The sequence below is a fragment of the Asterias rubens genome, chromosome 13 (assembly GCF_902459465.1).
Source record: "Asterias rubens chromosome 13, eAstRub1.3, whole genome shotgun sequence".
Taxonomy (NCBI): Eukaryota; Metazoa; Echinodermata; class Asteroidea; order Forcipulatida; family Asteriidae; genus Asterias; species Asterias rubens.
In genome coordinates this window covers 6,649,968-6,664,158 of record NC_047074.1, presented here as the reverse complement: position 1 = coordinate 6,664,158, position 14,191 = coordinate 6,649,968, and the positions used below count along the sequence as shown (strand labels likewise).

General features: G+C 38.8%; 1 protein-coding gene across 3 annotated transcripts in view; it reads right to left on the bottom strand.

Annotated features, from left to right (window-relative positions):
• Window positions 1-7,478: 7,478 nt before the first annotated feature.
• Window positions 7,479-14,191, bottom strand: part of LOC117299016 (transcriptional coactivator YAP1-A-like) — a 29,723-nt gene continuing 23,010 nt past the window's right edge. For all 3 annotated transcript variants that reach the window (XM_033782434.1, XM_033782436.1, XM_033782435.1), the window contains 2 exons: window positions 10,776-11,007; window positions 7,479-9,224 (listed from right to left, as the gene is read on the bottom strand). In XM_033782434.1, coding sequence (XP_033638325.1) covers window positions 8,977-9,224; window positions 10,776-11,007 — 480 coding nt within the window. In that variant the 3' untranslated portion in view covers window positions 7,479-8,976. The remainder of the gene's footprint in view (window positions 9,225-10,775; window positions 11,008-14,191) is intronic.

The following is a 14,191-nucleotide window of genomic DNA, read 5'->3' as shown; positions in this document are numbered from 1 at the left end:
CATACCACAAATAAGCATGTAAGAACAATGACCAAACAGCCCCCACTAACATGCATCATTAGAAAACGCAGATTGCAGTGGTTTGGTCACCTCCAACGAATGGGAACAAATCGCATCACTAAACAACTCTACAACTTGTCACCAACCCATGGGAAACGCAGACGAGGGCGCCCTAGGACATCATGGAAAAATGTAATTCAGAGGGACCTCTCCAGACTGGGCACGGGGTGGTCTGTTGAGGAGGCAGAAGTGGCAGCTCAAGACCTTTCTATTTGGAAGCGTCTCACAAGTCAGGCAGCCGGTGTAGAAATGCATGATGCTAACCGATGATGATGATGATTCCCCCTTGGGCCTGTGAGTGACCAGAAGAGGGGCCTCGGGAAATAGGTCTCTCATCTGGTCACTCAAACTCTCTCGGGGAAAAGATGTACACTAGTTACCTCATTGCCAGTCAATATGTGTATAATAGGGCCTAAGGGAATAAAAGGGGCAGTGACGCGTTCTTAAAGGGCCGTTTAAAACCGGCAGGGTCGTGGACGTGCGATATAGGCCTGAGTCGAACCCCGCACAAATGCTGTCCGAAAACAACCGGTTATAAACAGCTCTATCAAGTCATTATCAACCTTTTAAACAACCACTTGACGCGTTCTTCATCACTAGGAATAGCGAAACTGTCTGAGGTAACTATGAATAATAAGAAAATTTGTAAAGCACCAAACTTGTAAAGCGCCATCTATCTAAGACTAAACTTATTCTGAGGCGCATGGTAACAAGCGATGGAGAGCTGTAAAACTTTGTGAGAAACGGCTCCCTCTGAAGTAACGTAGTTTTTAAGAAAGAGTTATTTCACACAAAAATATTTGATGAGGTCTCAAATTCAAGGCATCTGAAAGCACACAACTTGTGTGACAAGGGTGTTTTTTTCTCTATTATTCTCTCTCAACTTTGACGACCAACCGAGTTCAAATTTTCACAAGTTTGTAATTTTATGCATATAATGTTAAGATACACCAAGTGAGAAGACTGGTCTTTGATAATTACCCAAGGTGTGTCCAGTGCTTTTAAAGACACAATACGCAGGAGGCTTGAAATATTGGCAATTTCTTTTAGACCATCTCAAAATTATGGAGAAAAATATTGTGTTAGTCATCAGATTATCAAATGTTGTTTAATAATCTTACCATCTTATTAGGTTGAAATATTGCATTATATGGCAGTTGTTTGGGTTTGCGCCTTTCTGTTTGGGGAGGGGGTTTGGAGGAGGGGGGGGTTTGTCTGTTTAATGTTGCATTATATGGCAGTTGTTTGGGTTTGCGCCTTTCTGTTTGGGGAGGGGGTTTGGAGGAGGGGGGGTTTGTCTGTTTAATGTTGCATTATATGGCAGTTGTTTGGGTTTGGGCCTTTCTGTTTGGGGAGGGGGTTTGGAGGAGGGGGGTTTGTCTGTTTAATGTTGCCTTATCTGGTAATGTACGTGTATTTGTGCTTCCAAGGTATGTGATTTGTTCTATGCAAGGAGCCTTACATTTACTGTTATCTTCCAGTACGCGCCAATCCTCCAATCAGATGTTCAAACCGGAGTGTGACATCAGGCGATAACCTACTCCTTGTTTTTATATTGCACTCTGTGTATTGTGAGTGTTAATGCGTTACGCTCCACATACGGTCAGTGCAAACATTACATTTTAAACTTAGTGCGTGCAAAACCAAAAACAAAAACACAACCTAACCTCATTGACTTAATGAGGCTGGAAGATAAATTTGTTATCACAATAGCGCTCGTGGATTACATAAAAATGTAGCGCGTCCCATATCCTTCAACCTCGTTGGATATGGGATCGGACGCAGAAGCGCTAATTTTTCTGTATTCCACTCGCGCTTGTGTCACAATTTTAATGGGAATCAAGAAATTTGTTGTATAGATAGATCCTCTGAGCAGTCACTTTTTTTTTTCCATAAGGTAAAATTGCAACCTTAAAAATGCCACAATAAATTGCCAACTTCAGCTTCCTATCTATATTGATGTTAAATTAATAATTATAATATTAAATAATATAAGACACCAAAATCCAACCAAATTTAGGTGCTCTAGGTGCACGAAATGTAAATACTTTAATAACCAGGGTGTCAAATTACTTTTTAAGCCTCGTCCATACTTCCTGCGAATCAAATGTGAAGAGAATTTTGACAAAACAAATTTGCAGCAAATAACTAACTTGCATCAGTTAAAATGTGCTCAACTCCAGTGAAACATTCTCAGTTAAAAGAGAGCTGTGACGTCAAAATTCATATCGGTCGCATTCAGTATGAATCGGGCTTTAGTCCAGATTTTGGTCCAGGATATTTTACGTTAGCCAAGTCACACGCTCAAAGTAGAAAGAGTGTGAGATACTGGGTGAGTTCGATTAGTTTCCCTGTGTCGACCCCGCGGTGCTCATTCATGTGAGCCCCTGACAAGAGCTAATCGAATGATCAAACCGACTCGCCCTCTCGTGGTGACGTCATGCACCTCTGGCCACTGGGGGCCGACCCGGGTGAGCCCCTGGAATGACATCAAAGCTTTTCGAATAAGCGGGGGTAGACCAGGGTCAACCCAGGGAAGCTCATCGAACGCACCCACTAATGTGTATATTACAGTGTCTCGTCATCAAGGTGAAGCTTTGCCTCATACATGTACCATAACATGAAGTCACAACAAATAGTAATCCACAAGAAATGTACCTTGGATTTTTTGTAAGAAGCTCCATGGTCAATGTCATAATACACTGCACAGTTGCTGTATTAGTATAAACCAACTTCCATAATGAATATGACACACAGAACAAGAGGAAATCCACTCTACTCATTCCCTTTACACTGTTTATTGCTATTTCGGAAGACTGAGAAATTACTGAATACATTCCTTTATGGCGGGCATATACAAAATATCTCACTAAGTATCAAATGTAGTAGTATTTCATTTCAATAGTACATGTAGTATTTGGCCTGGTTATTTTTACAATGAGTACTTTATACTAGCTCTTTATATCAGATGAATGGCAAATTGAAATGACTAGCAATGTGAGATTTGTTAGCACTGATGAATCTGTTATTCTGGTAACAGACATGGTAAGCCAATCTCATGTTCCTACAATGGATTTTGCAGTCTGGGGAGTCGTGCCAAATCACTACTCAGTCATAGACCCCTGCAAACAACATGACCTACTGCTGTACCATTTTGTGGGAGGTCAAATTCATCATGTAATAATGTCATCAGAAAGTATTTCAGGCAGACCCAATGACAGATAGTGAGCCTGCATCTTATATGCAAAGAGTCTTAAAGGCAGTGGACACTATTGGTCATTACTCAAAATAGTCATCAGCATAAACCTCACTTGGTAACGAGTAATGCCATGGGGAGAGGTTGGTAGTATAAAAAATTGCTCCCATTGAAGTGATGTAGTTTTCAAGAAATCTGTAATTTTCCACGAATTGGATTTTGAGACATCAGATTTAGATTTTGAGGTCTCGAAGTCAAGCATCTGAAAGCACACAACTTTGTGTGCCAAGGGCCGTTGTTCTTCCATTATTTTCTCGCAACTTTGACGACTAATTGAGTTCAAATTTTTGCAAGTTTATTTTTTATGCATATGTTGAGAAGACTGGTCTTTGACAATTACCAATAGTGTCCAGTGTCTTTAATACATTGGTAGTAGTCATCAAGAAAGCTACAACTGTTCAATAACACGACCCATGCTAATTATTTACACTTATTGTAATACACACATATTTAGAGTACATATATACAGTGAAGCGTGATTAAGAATGAATGGTAGCAAGCAGCAGCTTTTGTTTAGTACTAAGATGAGGTGTCCATTATTGACGCATTGCCATCAAATACTGCAAAAAGATCCTCAAAACAACAAATCCAAACTCCAAAGAAAACGTATAAGGGAGGATAGAAAATGCAGTCAGAAATTTGATTTTTTTTCTAAATAATTTTCCTGGCAGAAACTTCAGCAGACTAGCATTGAGAAATCAGAACAGACGTATGTAAGAAGCATATCTGTTTAATCACTCAGACAGTGAGACCCGAGAGGACCATCAGGACCCAATTTCATAAAGCCGTTTTACAAAATAATGCTGCTTAGCAAATTTCTTTGCTAAGCAAAAGAAAATAGAGCACCAGTTGCAACAATGTAAACTAAATGGAATATTGGCTGGTAACCAATGTCTGCTCCGCATTTGTTTGTGCTTACAAACTTTATGAAACAGAGCCCTGATCATTTAACAGTTGAATGTGCTCAATGCTGAATGTTCCTTCTCACACCATAGATTTGCAAATAAACCAAGAAGCACATACATCTTTATGGTATGAATTTATTATTGGTACACTTCCTGCCATTGTTTATATCACAGGAGTTAAGCAACACTTTATGTTTGGAAATACATACAAATCTTATTTAAAGAATGCAGTTATGTGCTACAATGTGCAAACTGACTTTTTGCAACAAGGTTTACCATTAACAAAATGTAATGGCCCATGTCTTTTGTAGTATTTAGCACATAATTAGTACATGTGTGCATTATATTCAAAACACAGTATTAATAGCCTACTGTCCATCTGCCAGGACTTATGCACTGCTTCACCAAATGTCTCAACTCAATCTGTTGTAAACCGGCTATGATATATGCAAAACTACGTTCCCACCTCATTTTGCTGTCAACTCCATTGATTTTACATTCTCTCTGTGTACAAGTAGCTTGGCAGTCATCTCTGTACATAACTTAATTTATAGTCAGACACCATTTCAATATACATGTTCATCAATGATTCATAAGGCACTGTGATACGTATGAAAAGTTTATCAAAAGTTTGGATGGATTGAAATATTATCTGGAAGAACCTTCCACCATTTCAAAAGAGATAACAAATATAATATTGTATAAATTATCTATAATTATAAGTATAATTACAAAAAAATGCTGTACTTGTTTGTTTATTGAAGAATTAAAGCAAGTACAGTGTGCTGCAAGCAGAATACAAGATGCTTATCGTCTAGTCTACTTCTAGCTTGTAATAATGTACAGTTTACAAAACTTTACAGAGTATTTTGAAAAGGCCATGCCATAAGCCGAAGCTGTTTATTCAGATGTTTGAACCGACTTTTACAATTCCTGGTGTGAAATATGTAGTATGTCTTCCAGTGTGCAGTTTTTCAGAGTTTCAAAATATTTATGATTAATAAATAAATAAAGTATTTGTGTTGGGCTTATTAATAAGGCCACTATTGATTAATTAAATGAAGTCAAGTTGTTTACTTTGCCTGGGTTATTGATCATATTGTGCATCGTTTACATTTAATAATTAAGTTATGTATGTCACTTTTGAACTTGTCAATGTGTAGCATTAATTTTACTTACTACAGTTCAAATGTAGACAATGTATGTTTTTTTCTGATAGTTGAATCATATTGTTTTGTTCTTGGCTGCAAATTGTGTCCAGAGTTTTTTCTTGATTGATTGATTTGCACCAATAGTGTCATTGAGCAGTGGAAAGATATGAAGCTAGCTTGATAGAATGAACATTAACTAGTAATGACTACCCATATACTGACTGTATGGTTGTGGCTATCAGCAAGGCATGTCATTTTCATTATGTTAAAACGCTCGGTCAAGAACATGAAAGTTGGCAATTAATTACATTTTATTTACACCATTTGCTAGAATTTGCACTTAGCATAAACACTCGTACTACTTCCCTGATGACTACATCCTTAATCAGTTCTAAAATTCATCATACATGCTGAATTACTTTAATGACTTGGGAATCCATCAATGGGTAACATGAAATGTGACAGGCTCTACAAAAATAAGTCGCTTGTTGCACAACCCAGTTTCCAGTACAGGGCTGTTGGCAGGGTGAGGGTTTTTTGTTGGTTTTTTTCCATGTGGTTTCATGCTTCTTAAGGGTCTATATTTTCACATTTTCTGAAAAAAACCTTTGTTTTTGATAGATAAAGGTGAATAAACCAAGTACTTTTTGTTCATCCCCTAGACGTCAATAGTTTTTATTAAACAGGCCGTTTCCCCAGTATGGGTTATTTTCAGATTGTGACATAATCTTTTTTCAAAAGGTCATATCTTTTTAACCAAACATCATACAAGTGTGTAAGACATGTCAAAATGAAGCTTGTTGTATGCTCTTTTCAGCAATGTATAAAACCCAATAAGTTAATTGTCCCCCTTGTGACTCATTTTGCAGAGCCCATCCTTCATTCATGCACTGACTGCCACAGCCTTAAGCTCTGGGACTTAAGTAACATAGCTTTAATGAATAATGTTGTTTATATTTATTCCACACAAGCTCAAGCAATACCTCTCGTAATACTACTACTCGCTAACTATTGTATAGAGTCAAATCTACATGTTATTATACAGAGCAATAAACATCAAAACAAACAGTTTTCTCATTAAGAAAATAAAATACTTGGAAGGCAGAATCAATTCAAAATCTAAAACATAATGAAAATGGAAGCATCTGAACTGGGAAAGTTAAAAAATAAACATGAGATTGCCTTTTCACCATTTAAAAATCAAACAGTTAATTTTTACAAAGCATTATCCTGTGAGTTATGAACTTCTAGTGGCAGGCAAAATCTTGGACGTCACATTTCACTTTTGGTGCATGTTTACACAAAATTATGCAAAAGTCCAATTTTTTTAGTACCTATTTTTAAGAATAACAATCTTGTATTTGTAGATAAAATAAAAAAAGCTATTAATTTCATGAGCCTTTTTTTCATGACACAAAGCACATAAATGTAAGATTAATAAAAGTATGAAATAGTAGGGGAAGTTTAATATGTTGCAATATAAACATGAGGTATCAAGGCTAAGTTCCTTTAGCCCTTTATTAACAAGGCACAATCTAGTACTCAAAACCATTCAATCCAAAATACCAATCATTTAGCATCTGTCATAAAAAAAATACATGTTTATAAATATTTTCACACAAGGTAAAATTAGATCAATAAATATGCTAAATTTCTGTGTTACAATTCAGACAACACAATGTAACACTCACCATATCCATGGGTCCATGTTAGTCCCTCTTCACAATGAATAAACCTTTACAGTAAATGACCAGGAGTCAGTGCTTGTGGTTTTATAGTTACCACAAGTGTTATTCAAACTCTGACCTTCAAAGTCAAAGTGATAGTGCCTGGCCAAACCTCTTGTTCAAAACTGAGTGAACAATCTCTTTGTACACCATTGATAAAGAACTTGACTCGTTATAACTTGGACCCGGTCATTTCTGAGAGAAATTGGTTCTGTAAAGGTCAGTTGATGGTGTCCCATTACTTGAATCAAACTTGTTGAACCATTATACATTTACCAATGGTGTACTCTGAATCAAACTTGTTGAACCATTATACATTTACCAATGGTGTACTCTGAATCAAACTTGTTGAACCGTTATACATTTACCAATGGTGTACTCTAAATCAAACTTGTTGAACCATTATACATTTACCAATGGTGTACTCTGAATCAAACTTGTTGAACCATTATACATTTACCAATGGTGTACTCTGAATCAAACTTGTTGAACCGTTATACATTTACCAATGGTGTACTCTGAATCAAACTTGTTGAACCATTATACATTTACCAATGGTGTACTCTGAATCAAACTTGTTGAACCATTATACATTTACCAATGGTGTACTCTGAATCAAACTTGTTGAACCGTTATACATTTACCAATGGTGTACTCTGAATCAAACTTGTTGAACCGTTATACATTTACCAATGGTGTACTCTGAATCAAACTTGTTGAACCGTTATACATTTACCAATGGTGTACTCTGAATCAAACTTGTTGAACCATTATACATTTACCAATGGTGTACTCTGAATCAAACTTGTTGAACCGTTATACATTTACCAATGGTGTACTCTGAATCAAACTTGTTGAACCGTTATACATTTACCAATGGTGTACTCTGAATCAAACTTGTTGAACCGTTATACATTTACCAATGGTGTACTCTGAATCAAACTTGTTGAACCGTTATACATTTACCAATGGTGTACTCTGAATCAAACTTGTTGAACCGTTATACATTTACCAATGGTGTACTCTGAATCAAACTTGTTGAACCGTTATACATTTACCAATGGTGTACTCTGAATCAAACTTGTTGAACCGTTATACATTTACCAATGGTGTACTCTGCAGTTGCACATCTTTTGTTTCTATCACAACTCAATTCCTCAATCACGGTGCAGCCATCTTGTTTTCGTGTAGTCAAATTAATGAGACAAAGGAGGCAAGTCTTTTACCTCTTCATTTCCAACCAGCCAGTGAGGACAAGTCTCTTAATGTGTACACATTGTCACATCTTACACGATGGAAGAGTGTAATAGTCCACTTGTCAGTTAATACTGTTTGATTGTTTCATTGTCTACAAGGTACAATATTAACTTGTCAGTTAATACTGTTTGATTGTTTCATTGTCTACAAGGTACAATATTAACCTAGAGCACCGGTACAATCCTAGTATCTAACTTCTTGCAGTTTAATATTGACATAATAGATCTGGTTTCCATAAACACAAGACATCAAATCACTGCGAGTTGATGTCTCATGAACTGAATTCAAATATTCATTGGAAAAATATCAAAGCATGTTCTTAAATTCTGCATAACATAGGAACTCTGTTTTGTGTGTCTACACCACCAGTGTATATACTTCACAATGCATTGAAATACAGAGGTGCTATGTGTTTTTTTTTGTTAATTTAGCAATATTTGCCTCATGGTTTGCCACCATGAAAGCAAACCAACTTCGTGTTAGTCAAAAAACTACATCAATATAAAGACCATAAACAACGTCATAGCACTGGTTAATGTTTATACAATCCATACTGATGCAGTGATTAAGTGATAATTTGTATGTGGTTGATAATTGAGGTAAGACCAGGAAGACTGTATTTATAACCATGTGAGAAAGTTATCGATTCTATTAGGTGAGGCCAGGACTGCTTCTACATCATTCAAGATGTCCGTATTGAGTGCTTCATGAAGACTGGGTACCAGATCATCACTATCCATGTTGCCTTGGTTACTATTATCACCGGTGCCTTCCATTGGACCCATATCAATGTTGGTACCCGGCATCGAGTCTAAGAAGTCCATATGACGTGGCGTCATGGAGGCTGGGATCGGAGTCTTGCGTTCACCTGTAAGTCATAAACAATGTTTCAGGAATGGTTATTTGTAAACGTGTCGATAACGATAAGTTGTATTTTGTATATGGGATTTGAGGCATTGCATGGTGAGGTATCAATATATATTTGGTTTGCGGTAACACCATGTGTGTATCTACTTGCCAGGTAGATTATGTGCTTGATATTCTACTACCACGTAGAGTTCGGGAGACTTCTCAGTTCTAAAATAACTGTCCTGCTTTTTAACCAAGGCAGAAGGTAGAAAATCGGCCAGGACTACTACTTGAGCTTATAGGATTGTTATTAACTTAATTACCAGGGAGTGAGTTATTGGTCTCAACGTTTCAAATAGCTTGCCAAAGTCATTGTCAGGAGACACTACCTTCTGCCCAGGTAGTAGTTGTGGTGTTTAGGCTTTAACCACTGAGACACTTAGACATGTTTGATTGGACGTTTATTATTGGTCAGACATCTTGGATTGCAACTAATAGACTTAACAACTACAGTCAATAGAGGGCGGTACAACAACTCTACAGTAGTTAAAAAGCAGGACAGTTGTTTTCAGAACTCGGAAGTCTCAAAAATTTGGAAAATCTACTATATATGGTAGTAGAATATAAAGCAAGACAGTTCTCTACAGAACTAAATCTACCTGGTAAGTACCTACACACATGGTGTTACCTTAAGATTGTATTTTGTAGCTGGCATGAATGGAGTTCATCAATCATCTAGAGAGCTTCATTGAGTATTGCTGTTCTCATTACAGATAGTTCCTCACAATGCACAAGAAGCTTCGAACTCTTCATGTTCATCATCCGAGAAGGCTTTATTCTCATCACTAGTCCGAGGTTTGATAGACTAGCTGCTCATGACTGCTCATGTGAGTAATGTTTCTTACACTTTAAAGACACTGGACACCTTTGGTTATTGTCAAAGACCAGTCTTCTCACTTGGTGTGTCCCAACATATGCATAAAATAACAAACCTGGGAAATTTTTACTCAATTGGTCATTGAAGTTGCAAGAGAATAATGAAACAACGGAAAAACACCCTCGTTGCAACAGTTTGTGTGCTTTCAGATACATAATTTAATTCTTCAGGCCGAAGTCTTTTATTATTTGAGTGAGATTACTTCAGAGGAATCCAGTTCTCACAATGTTTGAACACGGTCGGCCATTATATGGAGTCAAAATTTTGCCTCCACAAAATGGCCGATCGTGTCTCTTCCTGACGTAAAAGAAAAACCGTGCAATTTCGAATCTTACTTGTGTGGATCATTATATTCTACTTTTAAAACATCTTTCTAACCATATGCATTTCACACCAAATGGTTTTCAAATGCGTTTCAAAGACCAACTCGACCGACCCAAGGCAACGTGTTCCTTTTAAGACATGGCATTTTCTAATGCTTACAGATCTTTCGATATGATTACACTCTAGGCTGTAATTTGATTGTAAGGTGTCAACTTGGGCAAACTACAGGCATTTTTTTGACATTGCTGCAGTACTTTTGATTCTTATTCCATTTGAATAACTCTGCCTTTGATAGCATTGATTACTAACCTTCAATAGTTTCCATATCTTCTACATTACTGAGTAAGTCATCGGGTGTACGTGGATGGCTATAACTGCTCATCCCACATCCGCTATCACCACTTTCCTCCCGGCTATGGAAGTTAGATGTATTACTGCTACTCAAGAATGGATCAAGGCCTGTAGTACTGACTGTATTACCATCTTGATTACCATTACTCACAGTCACAGGGTCCACAATCTCTCTCCTCAATTGAAGCTCCTGTAGAAATAATCAAAGCAACCATGTCATTCAGTACACCCCAACCATGTCATTCAGTACACTCCAACCATGTCATTCAGTACACCCCAACCGTGTCATTCAGTACACCCCAACCGTGTCATTCAGTACACCCCAACCATGTCATTCAGTACACCCCAACCACATCATTCAGTACACCCCAACCATGTCATTCAGTACACCCCAACCATGTCATTCAGTACACCCCAACCATGTCATTCAGTACACCCCAACCATGTCATTCAGTACACCCCAACCGTGTCATTCAGTACACCCCAACCGTGTCATTCAGTACACCCCAACCATGTCATTCAGTACACCCCAACCACATCATTCAGTACACCCCAACCATGTCATTCAGTACACCCCAACCATGTCATTCAGTACACCCCAACCATGTCATTCAGTACACCCCAACCATGTCATTCAGTACACCCCAACCATGTCATTCAGTACACCCCAACCATGTCATTCAGTACACCCCAACCACGTCATTCAGTACACTCCAACCATGTCATTCAGTACACCCCAACCATGTCATTCAGTACACCCCAACCATGTCATTCAGTACACCCCAACCATGTCATTCAGTACACTCCAACCATGTCATTCAGTACACCCCAACCATGTCATTCAGTACACCCCAACCATGTCATTCAGTACACTCCTACCATGTCATTCAGTACACTCCAACCATGTCATTCAGTACACTCCAACCATGTCATTCAGTACACTCCAACCATGTCATTCAGTACACCCCAACCATGTCATTCAGTACACCCCAACCATGTCATTCAGTACACCCCAACCATGTCATTCAGTACACCCCAACCATGTCATTCAGTACACCCCAACCATGTCATTCAGTACACCCCAACCATGTCATTCAGTACACCCCAACCATGTCATTCAGTACACCCCAACCACATCATTCAGTACACTCCAACCATGTCATTCAGTACACCCCAACCATGTCATTCAGTACACCCCAACCATGTCATTCAGTACACTCCAACCATGTCATTCAGTACACCCCAACCATGTCATTCAGTACACCCCAACCATGTCATTCAGTACACCCCAACCATGTCATTCAGTACACTCCAACCATGTCATTCAGTACACCCCAACCATGTCATTCAGTACACCCCAACCATGTCATTCAGTACACTCCAACCATGTCATTCAGTACACTCCAACCATGTCATTCAGTACACTCCAACCATGTCATTCAGTACACTCCAACCATGTCATTCAGTACACTCCAACCATGTCATTCAGTACACCCCAACCATGTCATTCAGTACACCCCAACCATGTCATTCAGTACACCCCAACCATGTCATTCAGTACACCCCAACCATGTCATTCAGTACACCCCAACCATGTCATTCAGTACACCCCAACCATGTCATTCAGTACACCCCAACCATGTCATTCAGTACACCCCAACCACATCATTCAGTACACCCCAACCATGTCATTCAGTACACTCCAACCATGTCATTCAGTACACCCCAACCATGTCATTCAGTACACCCCAACCATGTCATTCAGTACACTCCAACCATGTCATTCAGTACACCCCAACCATGTCATTCAGTACACCCCAACCACATCATTCAGTACACCCCAACCATGTCATTCAGTACACTCCAACCATGTCATTCAGTACACTCCAACCATGTCATTCAGTACACCCCAACCATGTCATTCAGTACACCCCAACCACATCATTCAGTACACCCCATCATCACATATGACTATGGCAGCCGTTTGGGATTTACGTCTTAACCTAAAATGGGCAATACACAGTGAAGCCTGGTTCATACTCTGCGAATGCGACAAGTTTTGACGTCACATATAGCTGTTTTTTGCAGTGAATGTTTCGCAGGAGTTGAACACATTTCAACTGTTGTAAATTATTTCTTGCGAGTTTGTGACCTAAAGATTTGCCTACATGTAGCTTTTGCAAGTACATGTAGTATGAACCAGACTTAGCGTGTGGGGAATCTCACTCCCAAATTGTTTTATCCAAGATTTATTTTTTATTTTTTATGCAAGTCGCCAGACACACAAGGCCGGAAGGCCACTTCAAGGTACGGGCTAATTATTTTTTCTAGAGGCTATTGCCACCTACTCCTAGGGCTGAAACAGGGTTACCCCTTTTACAGTCCATACGAATGTAGGCTTGGGTATCATCAATTCAAAGCCTGGCCGGTAGGGCAGAAAGCACTACCTCCCCAATTTTAAGTAGCAAGTGTCACGACCGGGATTCGAACCCACACTCTGCTGATCAAACACCAGTGCTTGAATCCGGTGCTCTTAACCGCTCGGCCATGACACTGCGGTCGTGGCATAGTCTGGGCCAGACGGCAATAGTTAATCAAAGATATATGGCCCCAGTTTAGGGATTCGCCTAGCTTAGCTGCAGCTGTCTTCAAATTGCTGATACTAACAGAAGGCTCAATGTCTAGCATGTCTTTGTCTATGTTCTGTACGTATCTGTTTCAACGGCTATTGCTTAGACTACAGGAAACATAGGATACATTTTTCCAAAATAAAACAGCATAAGTTTGTATAACAATCTGATGTGTTAAATTAAAAGAATGTAGTTAAGTTAACCACAAGCCATGCAAATGACATCACGTCATGTTGTTAATATGTATTATAAGGGATTTAATACTCTTACCAACCACCACCAGTCATCATTGTCTCCGAGTTACCAATCAATCATTCATATTAATACAAGCAATGTGCTATTTTATAACAGCCCCCATGCTATTGAGTTGGGTGAAGCAGGAGGCCTTGTCACACAATAGAGCTGGAAAATGGACATTAAAGCCCAGTTCATACTTCCTGCGAATGCAAATGCGAAGCGAATGTTGACGTCAAAAATTTGCAAAGAATAATTCGCAGCAGTTCAACTGTGCTCAAGTCACTTGCGATTATCACTGCGAAGGGAGTGTTTAAGACGTCAAATTCACTTCGCATTCGTGCGAAGTATGGACCGGGCTTTATGCATCAGGGAATGACTACCTTCGATACATGGTGGACAGATGAAGTAAACAACTCATGTACATGCAATACACCCCTCCAAAAATGTTCATGCCTAACAAGAGTGCGAGTTACATTTGTTTAAGCAATGAAATGGACGCTATAATAG